Below are 24,867 nucleotides of genomic sequence, written 5' to 3' on the forward strand. Positions count from 1 at the left end.
AAGTGAACACCATTTTATATATATCTACATATTTATACAAGCACTTCTATAGGACAGCTTCCTGGAACTGGATTTGATCAAAGGGACTAAATATTAAAATTTTTGTTCACTACTGCCACGCCACCCTCCAAATATATGGGACCATTTTTTAAATCTTTCTCAGTGTACATGAATGCTTACTTTTGCACTCAAACCCTAGGTATCATCAACATACTTAACTTTGTAGAGTAAGAGTAAACATAATAAAACCTTGTTTAATTTGCTTTTCAAATTAAGTATCTAGTCATAAAGTTTTTGACCATGTTTTTCTTTATTGCTTTTCCTTTCAAGTCTTTTGCTTGGTTTTCCTCTGGGCGCTGGGCTTTCTCTTTCCAGTGTACCTAACCTCATCTATCCTGGTAATGTTTTCTGTCTCTCTGTTCTTTTATTGCATCCTCTGTTTCCATGGTATGCTCTATACTTTTCTAAGGACTTCTAGGTTTAACTGTTGATAGATTCTCATTTCCCATTTGCACAAAGAAATAAACCAGGGGGTTACTGTTAATTAATCCAGGTATGAAGAGAAAATTTCACCTCCCTTCACTGGACTGGACAAGTTGAAGTGAGAGGATCAAGAGAGTCAAGTAAAACCTTTGGAAAGAAATGAACATGTACCAGATCTGCCTCTACAATAGCAGTGTACTCAAGCAGAAAGACATCCATTTTTACTGCTCCAAATGGCCTTCCCCCATCCAAAACCTTGTTCTAGGTTAGAATGTCTCTACCCTCTACCACCTCCCTCCCTATTTGGCATTTTCCGTACACTATGGTATAAAGGTGGGACAGTGAACGTGGATGATTGCTGAGTACAGCAACATGGTAAATATGCTTGATGTCATTTAGGTGGCTGCAAATTGCTCCAGCTGTCAGGTAGTTCCTGATATCCACAGAGCAAAAGTCAGGGGACTAGCTGGTGATTTTGCTACCTAAGCCCTGGGAGCCGCTGATGTTTTTCATACCTAAAGCTGCAGCTGCCTTTCTTTTTCCTTTGAAAACTGCATGTGGTGCTCACATTAACCATATTTCACTTGAAATAAGTTTTACTAGGAAGAGAGAAAATGCATTTGATATATTTTTTAAAGTGCTATACAGCACCTACACACACCGTCCACAGTCTATCACCAGTGGCACTGCTGGAAACAGGCATTAATTTCTGCATCCTTACAGTCCTTTGTACGTACAATGGAGAGGATAAATCCGTCTCTCTCTGATTTCGGGTCAGTGTTCTCTTTTCTTTCAAATTAATGCTTGGTCTGTCCTTGCTAAACATTACGCGGCTACTACTTATAAACCTTTTCCTCAAACAGCATTTACTGATTGAGGCATTCATTTAATTTACTTATTCCTGCATTGGGCTAAAGATTCAAAGATGAATACAATTGTTTTAAGTGATGAGAATGAGATTCCAAATATTGTTTTCAGTGAGCAAGCACACGTGCGCACACACACACACTAGCACTGACCTAGATTCCAAATCTCCACAGATGGCTGCTGTCTTTAAAAAAAAAAAGCTTTGAAAAAATCATTAACTTTGGAAGTTCCTCCTTTCCCTTGTACCTCCACATCTAATACTGGGACCCCTTCCAAAATGTAAGTGCAATCTGTCCGAACAGCTCACTGGTCACCAGATTTTGGTTATTTCTATTAAGTATTACTTCATACAGGTTCAGGACTTCTACTGCCTTCCAAATGGTTTCCACTTTGGTTTCAATTCCTCATTTACATGGGTTCATAGATATTCTATAATCTCTAATGAGTTGGGGACATTACTAATATCAAATATATTATTTTTTCATCATGTCCATCTTCATTTTCTCCACACCCTGTCTCACTGTTCCTCTGATCCTGTTTCCACACAAAGTAATATTTCTTCCCCCTTCCTCTTTCCCTCCAATGTAATCAGTTTCTACTCCCATAGCTGACATTTTACTTTTCTCTGTTCCTCAGCCCTAGGGACAGTTGCTTCTTTGAGAATTTTCTCTAACTCCTCCATAGCTTGAGTCCTTGATATTCCAATAGCATATGCTTGGGTACTTATTAACCGTGTGGGAAACACTAACAGTCAGATTTTGGAAGATGTGACAAGGATCAGAGACAGAATATCAAGGTTGGTGTTAGGATGAGGTTCACCAACAGGCTCCATATTTAAATAGCAATGTCACTGTCTTCTCAGTGATTGCATCTTACAAAAACTAAACATGTAGGGTGTCCTTTCTTAACCTGTTCAGTCTATTCTCTAGTCAATAATTTAGTTGGTTGCCACTGATGTTACAACTTCAGAGCTTCTCTTTGCTCTCTATAAGGGACATCCATTTTTAACAACCACTACTGCATAACACTGTATCTATACAGAAAACAACCTCATTAATTCAGAAATGGTCTATTCAAGTAAAATCTACTACAAAGAGGCCAGCCTTGCTGAGCTAATGGTGGAAAATTTATAGATTTTAGACAAAGATTGTAGTAGTACGAAGATTTGTAGTACGAATATTATTTTTTTACATGAGTAATGAAGTTGTATCCATATGCTTATTTTTCATGGAATGGAACAATTATAATTACCCAACAACAAAAAATAATTCAATTTTGAACTAAACAACTTGCTTCTTAATTTCTTTCTCATCAAAACAAAGTGACCCAGAGGGTTGGCCACAGAATAGTTTAGAGCAAAGGTGAGAAAATTATGATTCATAGTCTTTTTCTGAAAAGAAAGACTTATTGGATCACATTTTCACTCATTTGTCCATGTGTTGTCTATGACTGCTTTTGTGCTACAGTGGCAGAGTTAAGAAGTTGCAGAAGAGACCATGTGGTCCCCAAAGCCTAAGGGTTGTATCTGGGCCTTTGCAAAGAAACTTTTGCTAGCAACTGGTCTGGAATATGCCTTGCTCTCTTGTCTTGTGTATTTGATCCTGTGATGGTAATAAGATGTATAAATTATTCAAACTTTAATTCTTTAATTATAGTTACCTTTACACATAAAAACTTATGGATGCTTCTTGGGAGTGACAAACTATTTTAAAATTTAGATTTTGTACTTCGCCCATGTAAATAAGGGTTTCATTCTTTTGATGATGAAGAAAGTTTGGGTTTCGTATAAAATTTGCAAATGCAGAGTATCTATCTGTCCAAATCTGCTAAGATAATCTAACAACTATAATTGGTTTCGAGAGTCTCAAGAGGCATTCTAACAGTATTTATAAAATTAAAATACCCTTAAGAGCGTCTATATTCAATGAAAAACAAACAAACAAACAAATTTCCCCTTTTGCTGGGAATCTGGAGAATGCAGTGGGTAAATCCATTTGAAACTTTCTGGTAAGATTGCAAGAGGAATCAGGGTTAAGTAGAATGATGTTGAAACAGGGTTTGCAACTTCTTCTCTTCCCTGGACTACCTGAGGAGATAGGATCTAGATGGATTCAATCCCACGTATGACCTTCCAATACAAACCTCTTACCTCTTGCTGTTTAAATGCATTCTCTTGGACTCTGGCATTCAGTGTTGCAACACTGAGCTGCAAATCAAGCAGTGTGGTGTTCAGACTTATTAATGACTTGGAGACTTCACCTATTACATTTCCATGTCCCTGGATGAAGGAAAGTAAGGAACTTAGCTGGAGAAGAACGTCATTAAACCTTTCATCGGTTGTTACACTGAAATTTTGGAAATTCTTGGCATCTATGAGATTGGCTTCATTATCTGAAAGATATTGGATTCTCTTCTCCACGTCGCTCATGTGTTCCGTAACGACTTCTCGAAATCTCATTGCATCTTCACTGTCATTTCCTTTTCCTGCGAGACTTGCAGATATATCATTTGCATTAACTGAACCAACTGTGCAATTCTTCATTTCCCATTTCAGGAGTTGAGCTGCGTATTTAAGTAAAAATAAACAGAGTCATGCCCTATAACCTTAAATGCATCCGCCATTCCATTCCACAACACTTTATCCCATTCTAACGTTCTGAATGCTATCCTAAATCAGGCATGTATTTTAAATATACAAAGTATGAACCAAGGTAGGCATACTGCTGAGAGGGAAACTGTCTCCTTTTCCCACTTTACATTAGAGTTTATCCCACAGTTAAGTCACTCTTTCTGAACTGCTGCTTAGATGAATCTTCTGGGTCTGAGAGTAAGAGTAAATTCTAGAGATCATGAAGTACACTGTATGCTGGTCCTCAGGTGTGCTGTTAGAGTAAAACGAGATAATGCTTAACACAGTGTCTGCCGTAAACATGTTGAGTAGGTTAGTTATTATGAAGACAAATGATAATGTGACAGAAACAATACGTAGTATCAATAAAGGTAGAAACATGAGTGTTATCCACTGTACGAATAAAGTCTTGGCCCATCTCCCTTATCCTATCACTAAGCTAGCAGAGAGTTATCATTTTCAGTTTCCACAGAACTAATTTACTGTTGGTAGAGCAGGAAACTGGATAAAAGAAGTTTTTTTAACTTCAAAAAATATTGTTTATGTAAGACTCCTCTTTACTTATCATAAAACATATATTTATAGCAGAACATTTAGAAAAGACAAGTAATAAGGAAAAATAATTTACCATTAATCTCACCATCCTGAATTAAGTGCTAACATTTTGGTATATGCCTATCAAATTTCTGTTCCCACTATCATATTATCATCACAAAAGCAAGATTTTATATACAATCTGGAAACTAGCTTTTAATTAGTACTCTATCATAGACTTTTGCATATTTTTAATATTGTTTCACAAAAATAATTAGAATAACTACATTGCATTCTATGTGTGATTCTACCAGATTTATTTAACAAAACTCCTACATTTACTTTGCCTCTGTTTCTACTAATATACTGAACACTTTGATGGACAATCTTATAAGTAATTATTTCCTGAATAAAAAAATTCTACTAAATGGTATTTGGGGGCATACGGCAGTGCTGATATATATTTCCAAATGGGCATATGTTCTCTAAACAAGCTAATTATCCTTCTGAAAGGATCTAGAGAAATATGTTTATAGTTTCAAAAAATGAAAGGCATAAACATGACTTTTGCAGATAAAAATAATATACAATTATACACAATGAAGAAAATGTTAAACACCATTTTATATAATCAGTGGCGGTTAAGATTTTATTGTTTTTTTTCATCTCTTTATATATCTATATTGTTTATACCTTTTAGCTATGTATATATCAGTCTGATCCATATTAATTTGAGGGCATAAGATTTTCCATATTTGACCATTACTGAGCAATAAAGAGTAACTTAATATTGTTTAAAAGTATATCTACATAAACAGTGATATCTGATCTGTCAGTTTCCTTAATAAAATGATATGGCAATAGTATCAGCTTTATAGGTTTCTGAGACTTAAATGAGATTACACATGAAAAACATTATATTCCAACCTGAGCTCAGGGCACCTGTTACACAAATGGGAGCTTGATATTTGCACAGGAACAAGCTGCCTGGTTCTGGAATCTAGTTCTATTCCTCCATTACTAGCTGGATTACTCTGAGAAAATTATTTATCTTTTCCTTGATTAGGTTTCCCCAGTGATCTAAAAGTAATAACTATCTTACAGTGGTGCTGAGGATGAATGTGATAGGGCATGTAAATCAAGTAGCACACAGATGGCACGTGTGAAAACTCTACTCAAATTAAAGTGCCTTATCCTTGAAAGATCTTATCTTAGTTACAGAGTCTTCACCACCTTTACTTAAAGAAGCTGTTTGATGATGGTTGTCATTGTGGCTATGATTATATTAAGTATTAAACTACATATGCAATTAAATCCCAATTAAAAAAACATATTATATCATATTTTCCTAGTTACATTCTCTTTAAAATTAGTTTATTTGAATTAATATGTAACTACATTTTGATATAATCCACAAACGAGACCATATTGCATGTACATTATTTTACATTTCTAAATTTATCAATAAACTATACAAAACAGTATACTTCTTACTTGGATCTCATCACATTTATTAAATTAAATGTAGGGAGCAAGTTTTGGATTGACAACCTCATTCATGGAGTCATCAATTCTATGATTTATTTATTAAGCACCTACTATATATAAAGCACTGCTTGAGTGACTCTGGGAATAGAAAATGACTGGGAATGGATTTTGACTTCAACAATAAGGAATCTAAACTAACAATATTTGCAAAATTATCTCAAGCTTGTCCCTTAAAATATTTTCTTTTATGACAATGACTGCTTTTTTAGGTAGCAGTTAATAATCCAGGTTCTGGAGCAGAACTGCCTGGATTAGCGATTCTTGCTTTTTCCTTTATAAGCTGTGCCTTTGAGCAAATTAATTGGTCCATGCTTCCATTTCACTATCTATATAAATGGGATACTACTAGTCAGTGTTTAAATAATTAAATGAGCTGATATATGCAAAGTGCTTAGATCTTTTCCTGGCACATAATACACATTTGATACTTTTCAATATTTTAATTATTATTAAAATTTCAGATTCAATATCTGTAGGCCCAATACTGATAACAAGGGGAATTAATGTTGTGTAATATAAAAAAAATTGGGAGGAGGTTGAGTGTTCCATGAGAAAGGTAGTATCTGTGCTTTATTTATTTATTTATTTTTTATTGGAGTATAGTTGCTTTACACTGCTGTGTCAGTTTCTGCTGTACAGCAAAGTGAATCAGCCATACGTATACATATATCCCCTCTTTTTTGGATTTCCTTCCCATTTAGGTCACCATAGAGCACTAAGTGGAGTTCCCTATGCTATACAGTAGGTTCTCATTAGTTATGTATTTTATACATAGTAGTATATATACGTCAATCCCAAAAGAGAAAAACAAATATCATATATTAATGCACGTATGTGCTTTAACAGACATATTGATCTAATTACTCAACCATATAATTTTTACTTTCACTGGAAATACTTTTTATTTCATATGGGTAAAGCAAAACTTCTTCACAGTATAGAAAGGGAAGATTTGATTTAACAAAATGTCATGTAACCAAGGATTTTTCTTTAATACCAAGTTCAACATGAACTGACAATAAAGGTTATTTTTTGCTTATAGATTTAAAAACACAATATTGCTTATTTTCCCAGATCTTGAATGAAAACTAATTTAATCCTTATTTTCTTTTAAAAATTTAATACTGTATCAGAAATCTAAGTAAAGAATGCCAGAGTTCATATTTTCAAATGTTCATTTCTTTCATTATCATCAGAGAGATGCCATTTTGTGACTTTTCTATTTTACATTTGAAAGGAGACAAATTTTATGGCTTGTGCAAAGACCTAGGGAGAGAGTTATGTTTGATTTTACAGATCACATTTGCTCTTTCATGTTGGCAAAACCTTCTTTTACCAAAAATTTATAGTATTTTGAGCTAAAGGATCTTCAGTGTATCAGTAACAATTTATATACATTAATCTTAGATTATATCTTATTCTTCAGAGACATTATTCTATGTCGCTGTACTGTGATAGTGATCTAGTAACTCCTTGAAGAAAAGGTAGCACGTGGAGAAGATATTATAATTAAGAAATATCTTTCAATGTATGAGACACTTTAAATAGAGTTTTCATGTATAACACTTTATTTTATCTACTGATTTATATTTGCCAAAACGGAGTAATTTCTATCATTTCAGGGATACATTTTGTCTATATTTGAAATTTTTGGATATCAAGTAGAGATATGTATTGCATTTTAGTTTTCTTTTGGAAAATATTCTGACCTACAACTTACAGCTGTAAATGGATTGTCAGTGTTTATCATTCAAGTATGATAGACACAGGGAGATCTGTTTCAAATTCTGGTGAATTTGGGTGCTAATGTGAACTTATAAGATTTGAACATTTTTAGCTTTTTGTCAGTTGTAATAGGTACATGCTACAGTTTTAGGAAACAAAGCTACTTCAAATCAATCATTGTCAACCCTAGAAAAAATGTGTTGACTTGGTAGTATTTTCTAATAGCCCAGAGATTTTTGAACTTGGTTAGAACCCTGAAGTCTTTCCAGACTTCAGTTCGTATTCTGCCTGGGCCTAGTAGAAAGAAGTTGCACTCCCTGAGGTTGGCTCTGTAGGCCACGGTTTGTATAAAAGTGATGAAATGTACCAGGTTCTAACTGGCTGATAGCTAATGATCCCTAACAATGACACATGTTTCAGTTATGCATTTCAAACTACAGATAAGAATATACATAAACAGCACACAGATAATCTCAGTTCATCAGGAAGTTAGTTGTTTAATGACAAACATATCAGGTTCTTTTACTTAGATGGCTGTGGTTGGTTTGACAGGTTGATTGGTTCCACTTGTTGTGGTTGGCTAATGTTTTTGTTTCAAAATAGGAGTTGATGTTTACATATGGAAAATATTTTCCTGCCTAAAATTATGACAACTCTGTTTTGTTTTGTTTTTTTATTGGCCAACCATATTTTGTTCTAAAACCCCGATTGCACTGGGAGATAACAGAGCACAGAAGTTAGGAGTCAGGAGCCATGGTTGGGAACTCCAACTCCATTGCTGAACAGTTTCCTTTTGCGGATGATGAGGGTAAGCAGACATCTACTCGAGGGTCATTGTAAGGTGTATTAAGATAACCTGTGGAAAATGTATAGCCTAGTGCCTGAACATAGTACATGCTCAGAAACATTACAAAAATGTTACAGTTATTGTTGTTTTCGTTATCATTTCTTTCTTAGTAGAATTTTGGCTTTGTCTTGGAATATTCTTTAGGTTGTCTCTTGGCAGAGGAGGTTTGGCCTTCATTAGGAGCATTTTCTTATTAATCTGATTAGTATATAAATTCAAATGCCAATCAAATCCCTCAAAAATGCTCCTGAGGAAAATAATATTTACAGATTTGCTTGAGTTATATGCAAGCCATCCACCTCCGTAGAAATCCTCAAATTTATCCCCAATTCAGGTCAAACTCTCCAAAAAAAAAAAAAAAATAGTACCTGAAAAACATCACGTAGAACCCAAGCAAAGTGTTCTATTTTTCTTTTTCTTTGAAAGGATGCTAGCAGGTTATTTTTAGAGATGTTTTAAATAATACCCTTATGAAATATGTGGCCATATAAACTGTACGAATATTACTGAGGGATAGGCCATTATTGTATGAGGTTTCCTCTGTTTGAAGATGCACAGGAATACTTTCTGCTCTCAATACTAGAAGTAGAAGTGTATTTCTTGAAAAACTGGCTTATTTTTAGATTTTAGGCATCATTAATGTAAATGATCATGTTTATATCCTCACATTGGCAACTAGAATACTTACCATGAAATTTATGATGCACCATTAGAAATATATAGGACTTCAGGGGATAACATTTTTGAAATGGTCTAATTCTTTCCATCTTACCTTTACGTATCTATATTTTTATCTCAAACTTCCATTTTCTATGCTATTTAAAAACATTTTTTTAACTTAATAACTTTGCAGAATCTATTTTTTCATGAAATAACTCTGAGGAACACTTTGTGATGTGAAGTCACCCTTATGAATCTCCCATATACAAAAGACTGAATGCTTCTTTTTGCTCCTGCAATAATTAATTCACAAGATGAGTTGCTGAGTTTCAGAACTCTAGAATACTGTACCTGCCACTATTCCGATGATAGGTACAAGAACTACAAACACAAGGAGATAAAGGGCAATCAGTGCTGCTTTGAAAGACTTCATTTTCTCTTGAAGAGTTGGGCCATTTTTAGGATCTGAAAAACAAAAGCCCAACCTACTGTTAGGAAACTTACTCTTCTTACTTAAAATTTTTGAAATCTCCAATTATATTGTTAGTATCAAACCTACTGGAATAAAAAGGGAACAAAAAAATAGGTTCTTATTTATTCAGTAGAAAGCAAAAGGGACAGTCACAGAAGAAGCCAATACAGGCATCAGTATGGACATTTGATTTTCTTATCCATTAACTAAACATCCAAGACAAAGGTACTATTCTCTGCAAGTTGTACTTGTCTCATCTGGGGGCACTAGCTGGAAAATTTTAGTATTGATACCATACCAACATACATGCAAACCTAAATTTCATTCTTCTATTTCACATGGGAATATATTCTGGGAGAAAAAATTCTTCAGGCAACTATATAATAATACCTTTTTTTCAGATTTTAAGTGAGATAAGAGAAACATTATTGCCAATGATAATTATGCAAATTGTCTCTCCTAATTCCATCTCAATAGTTTTGTATTTGGATGCTTCTTACGATTTGAATATAATGTGAAAAAAATGAAATAAAACGACTCACATTTTGACTAAACTTTGGAATGGATCAATGAAGCCCATTCTCTGGATATTTCAGAACATAGTAATATTTTAGTATTATTTGTTTATATGGAACACCAATTCACATAATGGGATGCTAATTGTAGAAAAGATAACTCACTGTAGAGGGGAATCTTACTAGCAAAGAAAGACATTTCTCTGATTAAGTGAATACAAATTTCTTCCCTATGGCTATTGTTTTTATTGTTTAATAAAAAAGAAGTATAAAAGTTATGTGAATGTAAAAAATAAAAAAAATTAAAATAAAATTTAAAAAAAATAAAAAAGGAAATTTTGTTCTCAGGTTGTAAACTCCTAAATTAAAACAAAAGTTTAGACATTGTTCAATAATGTTCTATGAGGGACTGAACAAAAAAGGAGAAAAAAATTAAGTAAAGAAAAGAAAACAATAAAGAAAAGGGGGAAAACCGAAGGAAAAGAGAGAAGCAGCAGGACTTCCCTGGTGGCGCAGTGGTTGAGAGTGTGCCTGTCAATGCAGGGGACATGGGTTCAAGCCCTGGTCCAGGAGGATCCCACATGCCGCAGAGCTACTAAGCCTGTGGGCCACAACTACTGACCCTGCGAGCCACAACTACTAAAGCCTGCATGCCTAGAGCCTATGCCCCACAACAAGAGAAGCCACCACAATGAGAAGCCTGCGCACCACATCAAAGAGTGGCCCCTGCTCACCACAACTGGAGAAAGCCCACGCACAACAAGGAAGACCCAACACAGCCAAAAATGGATGAATAAATAAATAGATAAATAAATAAATAAATAAATACTTTTTTAAAAAAGAGAAGGAGCAACCACACTATAAACAAGATGGGATGTTCCATCTGTCAGGTGACTGAATTTGAAATCCACCCTGGCAGATGGAATATACACATTTAGGGTAAGTCTCAAGACCATAATTTTACACAGTGTCACTAACTCTAAGGCCAATCTCCACGAGCACCCCACTCTTATTCTACTTACTCGGAGGAAGCAAAGCGGTCATTGAGCGAGCATCAAACTTCACAGATTCTGTACAGCTATTAGTGTCCTCCTGTTGATTGGGAAAGCTCTCCCATGGTTCCATACTTCTATCAAACACATGGAAAAATATGATAATTACACATGGAATTGCTAGGGCCCTTTGGCAAAAAGTTTCAAATTGAAATTTATAATTAAAATCCAATTTTAGCAAGGGAACAAGTATAATTGGTTAGTTAAATTTACATATCTGCCCTATATAGCAACATATTATACTTACCCATAAGTTTTAATTTTAACATTAAAAGACAGATTTACACGAACCCACTCATGTATCTTTCTATGTACAAATGTGTACCTGTGATTGTAGATGTGTGTTTTTTTTAGAGTGAGAGGTAACTTTGCTCTCTTAGCTAAAAAAACCAAACAAACAAACAAACAAAAAAACCAACTGGCAGAAAACAACCATTTAGCCGAAAAGAAAAAAAGAATTTCCCTGAGAATAAACAGTAGCTGAAGAGTTGAAGGAAAGATTTCCTGTGATCTTTTATCAGAGGTTCCAGATAGAGCAAACAGTTATGCAAAATTTGGAACAAATGTTTCCTGTGATCTTTTATCAGAGCTTCATGAGCCAAGTTTTCTTTTGCCAAGGCAACAGCTTTATTCCTTTAGAAAGATTTAACAAAGTCTAGACACAAGATTAGGAGCCAGCTTGTTTCTTTTCCTTTGTCTTCCTTTCCTTCCCTTCGCTTCCCTCCCCCCTTCCCTTTCCTCTTCCCTTCCTTTCCTTTCTTTTCCTTTTTTTTTTCTTTTCTTTCTCACATATTTTTCTTTCAGGGCTTCCTTCACTATATACGTTGGCAGCATCTCAAATATGTGCTTGTATCTCTTTAAGCACAATCTATTATATTTTATGACCCAGTCTATGTCTATGTCTCTTTAAGGTGCATCAGAATCATTTGAAGGGCTTCCTTTAAAACACATTGAGGGGCCCCACCCCCAGAGTTTCTGATACTTGGGGTAGGGGTAAAGAATTTGCAATCCCAACAAGTTTTCTAGTGATGCTGTTGCTGTCCATCTGAGGACTGCATTTTAAGAACATTTGCCATGAAAAGAAATTGTATGACTTCTTCTTGGAAAGAGTTCAGTTCATTTGGTTGATAAATTTAGCCTAAAGCCAACATCTTCTGATATTACTTATTTTCTCTAATGCTGAGTTATGGATTTAGCACAGCTGAAGTTGTAACTGAGTGCACTGGCAGCTCCAGGACATCAAACTCATGTCTCCTCCAGAAACTCAAGGACAATCATTCATATGCAAACGTTCATCCTACTTTGGGAAGAGGTATTGACAAGTAAGGATGTGACTCAACTCCTGTCAATACATTTTTTTAAATATTACCAAGGAGATTCTTTATTTTGCAGTTTGTACCTGTATCATTCTGTAACCTGGTCTTAGTTTTTCGTAAATCCTATTGATCTGACCAAGGAGTGTGTGCTTTAAATGCTTCAGCCACTCTGGAGGAAGCAGGCAGAGGGGGAATTTATAGAACTTACATTATCTTTTCTTAGGCAGAGGTGAAGCTAAATAAATGATTATCTGGGAACATTCACTATTAACTACAGTTCAAAGCAATTGGGGGACCTCCCTGGTGGTGCAGTGGTTAAGAATCCACCTGCCAATGCAGGGGCACAGGTTCGAGCCCTGGTTCAGGAAGATCCCACATGCCATGGAGCAGCTAAGCCCATGCGCCACAACTACTGAGCCTGCGTTCTAGAGCCCGCAAGCCACAACTACTGAGCTTGCGCTCTAGAGCCCATGCGCCACAACTACTGAAGCCCACGCTCCTACAGCCCGTGCTCCGCAACAAGAGAAGCCACCGCAATGTGAAGCCCACGCACCACAACGAAGAGTAGCCCCCGCTCGCCACAACTAGAGAAAGCCCGAGTGCAGCAATGAAGACCCAACGCAGCCAAAAAAAAAAAAAAAAAAAAAAAAAAAGCAATTAGGACTGTGGCAAAGCTTTTAAGCTTTGAACTCAGTTTATAAAGGATGGGCTCACAAAGTATATACATTTAGACACCCCTGCTATGTACCTAGAAATCTTTTCCTGTCAGTCTGTCTACCAGCCCCTTCTCCACGTGTTTGACTATGGCTTTGCCTCTAATAGTTGAGATGTTATGACTCCATTTTCACCTATATACAAAGGAAACATTCTTGGGACTTCCCTGGCGGTCCAGTGGTTAAGAATCTGCCTTCCAATGCAGGGGACGTGGGTTCGATCACTGGTCGGGGAACTAAGATCCCACATGCCGCAGGGCAACTAAGCAGGCTTCTTACTGCAGTGGCTTCTCTTATTGTGGAGTGCAGGCTCCAGTAGTTGCAGCACGTGGGCTCAGTAGTTGCGGCAGCCGGGCTCTAGCTTGCACGGGCCTCAGTAGTTGTGGCTTGCAGGCTCTCGAGTGCAGGCTCAGTAGTTGTGGCACATGGGCTTAGTTGCTCCGTGGCATGTTGGATCTTCCTGGACCAGGGATTGAACCCTTGTCCCCTGCATTGGCAGGCGGATTCTTAACCACTGCACCACCAGGGAAGTCCTCAATTTTGTTTTTCTTTAGGCCTCTACCCTTTGATCTATCTTTTATGGGCTTTAGATGATAATATACATCTTTTACATTACTGTATTTCAAACTGTGATTTCTTTGGGTAGATTTATTAAAACTGAAAAAGAAAACCCTCTAATAAATGTCTACAAGTGGATTAGACTAAATGACCATATCTGGGAATTCCCTGGCTGTCCAGTGGTTAGGACTCCACACTTCCATTCCAGAGGGCATGGGTTTGATCCCTGGTTAGAGAACTAAGATCCCACATGCTGGGTGGTGCAGCCAACAAATAAATAAATATCTGGGCTATAGAGGTATAGAGGGCTGAAAGGGAGATGAACACTAAAATCTGTTGAGTGGCATGATGAATGAAAACTATTTCCCTTTGGCTACTCTGAGCGCACCATGAGTTTTGTTTTCTGGAGCAGTGTATAACAAGGGTTAATCATGATCTGTATGAAATATCAGTATACTTTTTTCCATTAAAAAATAGATTAAGTTAATCATAGATGACGTTGTCATAAGACTGTTGGCATTTTCTGTTATTTCTTTCTTTTGTTCTTTGCCTCCATACTCGCTGAGAATCTCATCTATTTCCATGGCAGAACCACTATCTGCATCCTGACCAGGCCAATATATCCAGCTCAGATCTCATGTCTCAGAATCAGATTTTTTTTTTAATAATACAGCTAGCTACAATGGTGTACTTTCCACATCAACCTAACTTTTCTTTTTCCAGGATTTTTGATGTTCACATGCCACCCATTTATATCATCTGTTTATTATTATAATCATTCTTTTTTTTTTTTACTATTTTTTTTACTATTTTTTGTGTAGCAAGGCATACATGACATAATCAGGTGTATGGCAATACAGAATTAATATGGCAGTGCTAGAAAAGCATGGTCATTCAAACCAGAGGCCAGGACTTTTTTCTAGACCACTCTCACCCAAAGACCCATATCTGGTAGCACAGCAACTCCTGACTTCCTCAAAGCCATTCCTTCTACTCAATCCCAATTTTTAGATTTCAGTTCATTTTTATCTACCCAGCCAGGCATCTTAGATAGTAGCAGTGGGGTAGGCAATTGAGAGGCAAATCCGAGAGGCATTAAGAAGGAGGAGGAAATTCAAAAGAGTTGATGAACAAGTATCAAAATGTAGCACTTTAACAAAGACTAGGAGAAAAAAAATCAAACAGTAGGAATTATTTTTCAGGAAAAAAATATGGCCGATATAAACAAACCTATTTAGTAGGCTAGTAAAGAAAGAATGGCAGTACTAAAAATACGGAAGAAACTCTGACACTATTGTAGAACAGGAAGTCAGAGTCAGGGAAAAAAGAAAAGAATGTCAAGACATGCAGGTCACCCATAACCTGCCACATGGAATTTGAGCTGTATTACTCGTATGGTAGAGGCAGAAGCAGATGCTGAGAGATCAAGAAGCGGTAAATGTATAAAAATGAAATGCCTTGAGTGTATACCGGAAATCTAGCCATGCTCATGCTTTTCTGTTGAGAAGAGATGCTGAAGATAGTACTGAGGTAGTACACTGAGGACAGGGCTATTTCTCCCTGCTTGCTCTTCTCACCTCCCAAACTACTGACACTGGAGTGTCCCTGGTCTCAGTTCTTGTCCTATTTTTATCTTTATTCACTCCCTTGGTGAGTTCACTAGTCTCATTGCTTTAGATACAATCTATATGGCTGATGACTCTCCATCTTCATCTCCCACCCAGGCCACTCCTTTTAACTCCAGACCTGGATATGCATCTCCCTAACAACACCACTATCTGGATTTCTAATATGGCCCGAACCTAGGGGTCTCCTTGTCACCCACTTTCTGTCATCCTCCACCTCCAATCTACCAGCAGATCTTGCTGGTCTGATTTCAAACCCTAAGCAGAAACTGACTGCTTCTCATCACCTCCCCTCCTGCCATCCTGGCTTAAGCCCCATCACCTTTCTCACCTGGACGATTTTAATAGCTCCCTATGTGGTCTCTCAGCTTCATTCAGTTCCTTCCATTTTACTTTCCACACAGCCTCTAGAATGTTCCTCTGAAAAAAGTAAGTCAGATCATATCACTCCTCTGCTCAAAACATGTGAACACTCTCCCATCTCGTGTAGGTCCTGACTAAAAGCTCACTAGCTCAGAGAGACCATTCTCCAGCATCAGATTTAAAATGGCAACCTACCTCTTTCACTTCCTCTTCTCCTTCCTGCCTTGATTTCCAGCCCCAAACTTACCACCGTCTAACATGAAATACATTTCCCTTGTTTATCTTGTCTATTGTCTGTCTCTTTTTGCACAAGTTAGATCCATGATTCAGGAGTTTTTATCTCTTTGGTTCAATGACTAGAGAGTTCCTGCCACTTAGCATGTGTTCATCACTAGGAGAAATTCCATAAATAAATGAAAGACAAAATATTTTGCAAGATGACTGGATTTTATACCTGGGGTTATGCCTCAAGAAAAGTCTGTATTTCACTAATGCAGAAATATAAAATATTCTTCTGCTACACTTTGGGAAATAAAAGTTTTTTTCTCTGAATTGTGTGTAAATAGGAAACTGAAACAAAAAATCTCACCCCCAAAGTTCCCACTTCTGCCTCAAAGACATTCGTGAGACTTACCAGATTCCTTCAGTTCCTTACTCCATCAGTATAAATTTTTTAGTAATGTTAGAGAATATACACATGTGAGGTTTTGTTATCAGCCAGTGAACAATTCACATAATCCAAGTGTGCCTTTAAATGCCTTTTCCAAAGTTAAGAAGAAAAGTAACTTCACATAAAGTTATTCCTAACAAATGTCAATGCACTGACAAAGAATTATGAAATCGTTTGAGTCCATATAATCTACTGAAAGCATGTTCTCATGAGAAGTGAAACACGTCTCTGCAATATCAGCTTTTCATGAAGTGGGTGAAAAGTTTAGAGAAGCTACAACAGGAAAAACAAGGAAAGAATTTCAGTGTTTTTCTGTTTGAAAACACACTCTTCTTTTTTCCTGTTTTTATTACAAAAACATTGTAACACTATTAAAGATAAGTTGGGACGAAACTTCTATCATCCCATCACCCTAATAGAAGAAAAACATTGAGTGTATACACGTTACAAATTGATACCACAGTGTACATTATCATTTGGTCTTATGCATTTCCCTTAAAATCATATCAATATCTTTATACTTTGAACTATTTTTTCAAATTTAAAATGATGGGCTATATAATAATTCATCAAATATAGGTATCTTATTTATGTAGCCATCTTCCTATAATTCTTTTAAAAAAATGTTCCCTGTTCTTCGGAGGGCAATGTTTTTGTTTTTGTTTTTTTGCGTTACACGGGCCTCTCACTGTTGTGGCCTCTCCCGTTGCGGAGCACAGGCTCCGGACGCGCAGGCTCAGCGGCCATGGCTCACGGGCCCAGCTGCTCCACGGCATGTGGGATCCTCCCAGACCGGGGCACGAACCCGCGTCCCCTGCATCGGCAGGCAGACTCTCAACCACTGCGCCACCAGGGAGGCCCGGCAATGTTTAACTAGTATAGATGATGATGCTATAAATATTTTCATAACTTAGCTTTCTTCTTTTGAAATGTTTCTTTAGGATAATTCACTATATGTTGAACTACCAGGTGACAGGAAGACTATCTCAAACTTCTTAGTATCTACTGTCTGACTGCTCTTTAAAAAGATTGGACACACAAAGATTCCAGTCACTTATGTTTTAAACCAAATTCACCACTATTCAGTAACAATGTTTATTTTAGAGCTATTTAGGTTTTAGTAAGAGTTAAATGATACCTTAAGGTGGCTTTCCTTTGCATTTTTTTTACTTTTAGTGTGGAAAGGCTATTTCCATGTAATTTTTTACTATTTATTTTTCTTCTTGAGTTTTTGTTTATTCATATCAATTGCTCATACATTCCCCAGGGTATCTTTCTTTACATAGATATGAAAAAATACATTTTTTATGTAATATAATTTAATGCACATTCTTTTTTTTTGTAAGACTATGTCTTATTTGAATTTATCTTCAAACTCTCAATGTTAATTTCACTGTTAACATTTGGGGTAAATAATAACTTTGTAATCTTATTATTAAAAAAAAAACTCTGATTTTATGAACAGTTAAAAACCCACATGAAGTGAACATAAAATTAACATGTTTGTGAAACCAGTAGCTCTACACTTACAGAACACATCCGTAAGAGGGATTAAGGTAAGGCCTGGAAACATCCATATTGTCCCTGATGCTACTCATATTCATCCTCTGTAGTGAAGGAGAAAGAGCATCAGTTCTTTAATGTGAGGTCTAGATTTGAACGTTAGCTGTGTCCTTTCCTTGCTATGTGATTTTGCAAATATTTTAATTTATTTGATTGCAGATTCTTTATATATATACATATATATATATACATACACATGACTATATATATAACCATATATATGGTTATAATACCAATTTAAAGAATTATTATGAGGATTAAAAATAACTTTTGTGAATTGTCTAGTACACAGACAACCACCAATAAATGAATCACCATTATTTTAAAACACCATTTTTTTTTAACATGAACTTTTCTTATTTTATCCTCACAGTAGCACCATGAGGTATTTTCTCTATTTTACAGGTTGGGGAACCAAGAGCTAAAACACTGAAGTAGCTAGTTAACGTAACACAGCTAGGGAAAGGGGGAGCTGGGGCCTGAAGGTAGGCAGTGTACTACCAGAACAACAGCCCCTAAACCCTGTGTAAAACATTTATAATCTCACTTTTATGACTTTTCTATCACTATTCTCACATTGCCAATGAGACGCCTAACCCCCATTTTTTATGTCGTGTAAATCTTAATCATTCTTCAAGGTGAACTTAAATTCTAACACCTCCATGAAGATTTTTCTTTCTCCTCTTGAAATAGGTTTGGCCTCTCCTGTACCCCCACAGTAGTTATACTGAGCACTTTCACACCACTTACAGTGCTCAAATTATATTATGCCAATTTGCCTTAGATCATGATCTTCTTGAAGACAGAGACTATATTTTTCATATCCATTCCCTATATCTAGTTCAGGGAAGTGCACATAATAGATACCCAACCAAGATTTGCTATGTGAGCAGTAAACACAATATGAAGTATCAAAGTCAAAAGTATTATGTAAAAACTAAGAAGATGAGACTAATTAAAATGTATTTAGTCATATTTTGAATAAAGCCAATAATTTGTAATAAAATATGCACAATTATACGCCAAAAACCTCCTGCCACTTCAGCACACATATACATTTTTCACCCACAGAAAATCTAGCAGAAATCTCTATCACTGAAACAATCAAATCAAATAATTAGGGATAGGATAAAAAAATTCTACCACAAATTATTGACCCCATATGTATATATCTCTCACATATCACACACACACATACGTTTAGACACACACAAACACACAGAGTACACACATACACTCAATAGAAGCAATTTGGGAAAAGCATAAGTAAACTTCTTTTACCGTGTGTCCTGAAGACGGCAGCACTGATTTATCCACTTCCCTCTCTTAACAATTGAAACCTAAAACGTTTATCACATAATATTTCAGCATGGCACATGAAGAAAGGAAATGACACATCTGTATGTTGGAAATCTTTCTTAACAATGTATTTCCATAGTACTCTCCTCAGTGCACAAGTTTGCAAAATCTAAATTGGTCAGATAACTCATTCCTCTTCCCATCTAGGACTTTACAAAAGAAAAAGAGAAGTAAAATGAAAAAGAAACAGAGTTAATGTAACAGTGTACATAATGTAGGGCAGGCTGATCTTTTCCTTTTAATAAGATATGTCTGCCTTCTATAACATTCCTATTATTATTTATCTTCTATTAATCTCATTATCTTCCACTAATTCTCATGACCTCTTTCATACTATATGACCTTGAGGGAAGACTCCATGTTTAAGTGATTTGTTTTTCTTAATCCTTTTCCCTATACCCCTTATCTCTAGCTTCAAACACAAAACACAGGAGGAAAGGATTCCTACTAAGTAAAAGTAGTAATCCCATACTGCTCACTTCAGCTCTGTCTATAGTGATGTTAGCATTAACTATCAATCTCTTTTGAGCACCTAAAAAGTTACTTATTTCCCCAAGAGTATAATAGAGGAAAGGGGTCTCAGGCATGGAATAAGAGCAAAGGAGTGACCTTCATCTTCTACCCCGTCAGAGTTTTACACTTTTAATCTCATTTATTTAATCACATTCAAGTTCCAGTAGGACACGTATAATAAAAAACAACATTACACGAATGAGCTAATTTTTAGATCCATTCTTTTGGGGGAATGTGTTTAATTTATATTCCATGGATACTTCTTGGTGCTCCAAACAGGGAGGGATCCTACTTTCTACCAAAAGATGGTCAAAATGACCTTGCCTTGCCCATGGGCACCACAGAACACTAACCCCCCCACCCCAGGAGATAACATGCCTGGTAGAGAGAATGCAGGAACAGTGCAAACCGCTGGAGAGAAAGAAAGTAGCAGTGTCCCACGGCCATTCTCATTACTGCAAAGGCTAACAACAGTAGTAACAGAGGTGTTGAAGCTGGCAGCACAAAGGCTGGTCAGGCAGCTTTAGACAAGTGTAGGATCACAGACGTGGACCCAGGCTGGACCTGCATGAAGGCTATTCCTTAATCACACTAGTTCACCAAATTCTTCATGAAGAGGAACTGGAGACTAACATCAGAACTCACTCTCTTTCCTTTATAACTGTTTCTATACACATCTTATTAGACTATGGTCCTTTGGGGGTCTTTAAAAAAAATCTGAAGTTTAAGAATCCCTAGGTATATTGCTAAATTTGGATAGCCCTGTCAATATTACATGATTAGAAAAGTCAGACTCGAAATAACAAGCGAAGCCACCAGCTTTCTACCCTAATGAGGTTCATTTCTGCCAGAGTGGGCTATATTTCAAGGATGTCTCTGTAATATTGTTATGTATATATCTTTATTTCCACAATGCTAATGACTTCTCTATTTGGTTACTTCCACATTCTTCAACCTAATCGTTCATTTAAAACAAACAAATCTCTGTGAGTGTGTACAGAATATCATATAATAGATATTATCTATTAGGTCTTACTCTCTGTAAGATACCTTACCAGGGAAACAGGTAGAAAATGTTCAGGTCAAGCTAATGATTCATGGAAAGAACAGAGGGAGGGAATGGATTTTTACATTCATTGATTCATTTGAATTCACAGCAACTTTGTCAGGTCATTTTCCTGATTAAGAAATTGAGGCTTAGATATTAAGTAAACTTGTGAAGATCATAGAGCTATGAGTCATCAGGGCTGGTATTCAAACCCAATTAAGTCTGATTTCAAAACTTGGCCAAACACTTTTTTCTCAGTCTGAGATCAGTGTGTGTATTATCAGGGGCCGTTAGCACAAATGTTATATTGAAAACAAACTACAAACATGGGCATATTCCAGATCATCAGAATAGTTGCTTTATCATCAGTTACTGCTATGGGATTCCATGACTTCGTTTTTGTTGCCTACAGACATATTTGTCTAGATTAAAGACTATATAACATTATGTCCAATGTTCAAATAAAGTTTCACGGTTAAATAAAGATATGGGCTGGAAGAACTGACTTGAGTCTCACAGCGCTCATTGTGGTAGAAGAATGCAAGCTGAACTCAAAGGAAGATACATTTTATACTCATAAAGTGATACTTTTGAATGTCTAAAATTGCAACAGGTCATTAGTTACAAGGTACATGATACCATATATTTACATGATAAATCTGCACAAAGATAATATTTCTTCCTATTCTGGACTCAAAATAATAGTTAGATAGTAATTCTTACTATCTACTTACTGTTTTAATAATTAAAAGTTTTAATAATGTTGCATTGGACACATCTCTCCATGTGAATATAAAGCCTTTACACAACTATCAAAAGATACCTCATCAAAATTGGTATTGAAAAATTGCATCCTAGCAGAGCTTTTGATTGATGATCATAAGAAAAACCTTGATGTTATCAGTATCATTTTATATAACTTTATATGAACAGAAGTTTCCTGCCAAAGTATTGCTGAAGTTAAAATACATAAACAGACTAAGTACAGAATCAGAACTAAGTGTATCTTCCCTCTGTTAAGCCTATGAAAAATGTTTTGGTTCACCCACATGATCCTAAAGTGATACAACTGATTAAAGTTTTAGTATTTTTGGAGGGTTTTTTAACTTAATTTACAAATGCATTAAATTTGTAAAATATATTTGTAACCAAAAGTTGGTTAAGAACTAGAGACCTATGGAATTTAGGTCTAAATTTATGTTTCTATGTTTTCACATATAATTATAAATTAATATAATCCACACTCAGTGAGGTAGAGGGACTATAATACTTACTTTCCTTGGAGAAATGCACTTTACCATACTGTTTCAAAAACCATATGGTTTTTAAAAGAAAGTGCAGACATCTAAAGAGCCTGTAAGTCCCTACAATAAGAAAAAAAACCGGAACACACTGAAAATCAGTGACTCTTCCTGGAGCTGCCAGAGAACTGAGGTCTCAGGGCAAACTTTAGAGAGGTAAACACAAAAACTCACAGCTGAGTTCCGCTTACCCGGAGCAGAACCGCTAGAATCCTAAACCAGCAAGAACACTTAAGTTGTAATTTGGACGAATTGCTGGAGGCTGAGTGAGGGCCAGTGTGAGAGTAAGGGTCTCCTGGGGCTGCAGTCTCGGGGGGACCCCAAACTTCCTGGGCTTTATCCCCAGGAACCCCACCAGGTTCTTACAGCGAAGAGCCAAGAAAACTCAAAAACTCAACTGGCGCCTCTGGCAGAGGGGGAGGAAAGTAAGCATTTTTAAATGTCCCGTGAAAGACTGGGATTTAATCAGTTATAGAACACTTCCCCTCCCCCATACCTTACCGCCTCTTGGGCTCCAGTAGGATAAGAGTGGATTACAGCTGAAAGATCTGCAAAGTTCTTTTTTAAGGGAAGTTTGTAGGGAAACCCCCAAACTACAGAGGAGACAGAAACAGACACTGGAGGAAATTTTAGCCTCTGACAGCTCCAGCTCCAGCAAATATTAAACACAGCCCAACTCCTAGTGAGGTTACCATACAACTTCACACAAACATGCTGTTTACCTCAGTTCCTATACCTGACCTGACATACATATCAACTCCAGTTTTCAACAAAAGACATGCTGCAAGTCAAGAAAGTGTGTGCCAGCCCTAAAAGTCACAGGTTCCTTGGATAGTTAGGGAAGTGGTGAGGGGTAAGCGGGGGGTAGAGTATGTACAAAATACTAGTGACTAATTTCCCTCAAGCAACATTAACAAATCACCCCTTCCTCGTGATTCATGTCTTATTAAAGAGACACAAAATGCCAGTTAAGAAAAAAAGTGATTGTGATATTTTTAAGTGTTATTTTTAAAACATGAATGCCCTGAATTTAGGGAAGTTTGGCTTTAGAGTGACAGACCCATGTAGTTTAAATAAGCTTAAATGTGGTAAAAGTGTCAATTTAAGCTTGAGCAAAATTCATTAAGCAAATTCTTCCTCTTTTTCTTTTTTTTTTTTTTTCTTTTTTTTTTTTTGCCACAACACACGGCTGGTGGAATTTTAGGAACCAGGGATAAAACCTGGACCCTCAGCAGTGAGAGCCTGGAGTCCTAACCACTGGACCACCAGGGAATTCCCTCCTTAAGCAAATTCGTATCCAGAAGTCTCCTGGAATCATTATGAGATGTCAGGCTAGGGGCTCAAAAGAGAACAGAACTTTCTACCACAGCTAAGAGAACTGCAGCAAACTGAGTATCATTCACTTTCTAGCAACTTCACATGTGCCATATTCTTTCCTACTCATAGCAAAAACTTCTTCATTTTAAAATGAGAGAACTTAAAGACTCTTCAAAAAATTTATCTAGGGACACCTGGCCAGTGACAGAGCATGAACTAGAATCTATATTCTATGATGTTCTTTCCACTATGCCGCTTGGATCCTTAGTTTTCATGAACACACATAATTACTCGTCTCTACATCTCCATTTTCTCCCATATCTTCAGAAGCTATGGCTGATGATTTCCAGGAGTGCTTCCAAAGCTCAGATGTGTCTTTTGCTGTTTGATCTGCCTCCATTAGCTTTCAGAGAATAAAGGGCTCTCTCTTTGACTTCCAAATCTCTTGAAAACACTATTCTTTAGCCGACTCTAACCAGGAATCGTATGGGGAAGGTGATTCTGAGCAATGTAGTTCCTGGCATCTCCTGTGGGGCTCAGGAAAGATAGTAAAAGTGTAGTGAGGCAAAAAGCAATAGTGGGTGTCTATGTAGTCTGACAACTCGGAAAAGGACACTTACCATGCAAAGAGGGAGTGGAAACTGAATTGCTGAAAAGGGGGAAAGACTGCCTTGGGTGCAGAAAACAGTGCATCCAAATGCATGAAAAAGACAGGAACATGAAGAGTGTCAAAGACCAGAGCAAGGCCAACGTGGCCGGGGTAAAAATGGAAGAAGTGGCAAGCAAGGTTCCAGCTAAGGCTGAGCGTTGGGTAGGTGGCCATGAACTGAGGAGTTTTTCTTTATCTTAAGAGCAGTGGAGGGACTTCCCTGGTGGTGTAGTGGCTAAAAATCTGCCTGCCAATGCAGGGGACATGGGTTCGAGCCCTGGTCTGGGAAGATCCCACATGCCGCGGAGCAACTAAGCCCATGCACCACAACTACTGAGCCTACACTCTAGAGCCCATGAGTCACAACTACTGAGCCACGTGCCACAACTACTGAGCCTGCACTCTAGTGCCCGTGAGCCACAACTACTGAGCCCACGTGCCACAACTACTGAGGCCCGCATGCCCTAGAGCCCATGCTCTGCAATAAGAGAAGCCAGCGCAATGAGAAGCCTGCGCACCACATCGAGGTGTAGCCCCCGC

The 24,867-nt window shown here is 36.9% G+C and overlaps 1 protein-coding gene across 2 annotated transcripts in view; it reads right to left on the minus strand.

Moving 5' to 3' along the window:
• MSR1 (macrophage scavenger receptor 1) overlaps positions 1-11,405 on the minus strand; it is a gene marked incomplete at its 5' end in the record, with an annotated part of 57,971 nt that extends 46,566 nt beyond the window's left edge. For both annotated transcript variants that reach the window (XM_082608758.1, XM_082608759.1), the window contains 3 exons: positions 3,500-3,912; positions 9,645-9,758; positions 11,303-11,405. In XM_082608758.1, the coding sequence (XP_082464884.1) occupies positions 3,500-3,912; positions 9,645-9,758; positions 11,303-11,405 (630 nt within the window). The remainder of the gene's footprint in view (positions 1-3,499; positions 3,913-9,644; positions 9,759-11,302) is intronic.
• Positions 11,406-24,867: the final 13,462 nt, after the last annotated feature.

Source organism: Mesoplodon mirus (assembly GCF_964341445.2).
Source record: "Mesoplodon mirus genome assembly, chromosome: 20".
In the NCBI taxonomy this organism is placed as follows: domain Eukaryota; kingdom Metazoa; phylum Chordata; class Mammalia; order Artiodactyla; family Ziphiidae; genus Mesoplodon; species Mesoplodon mirus.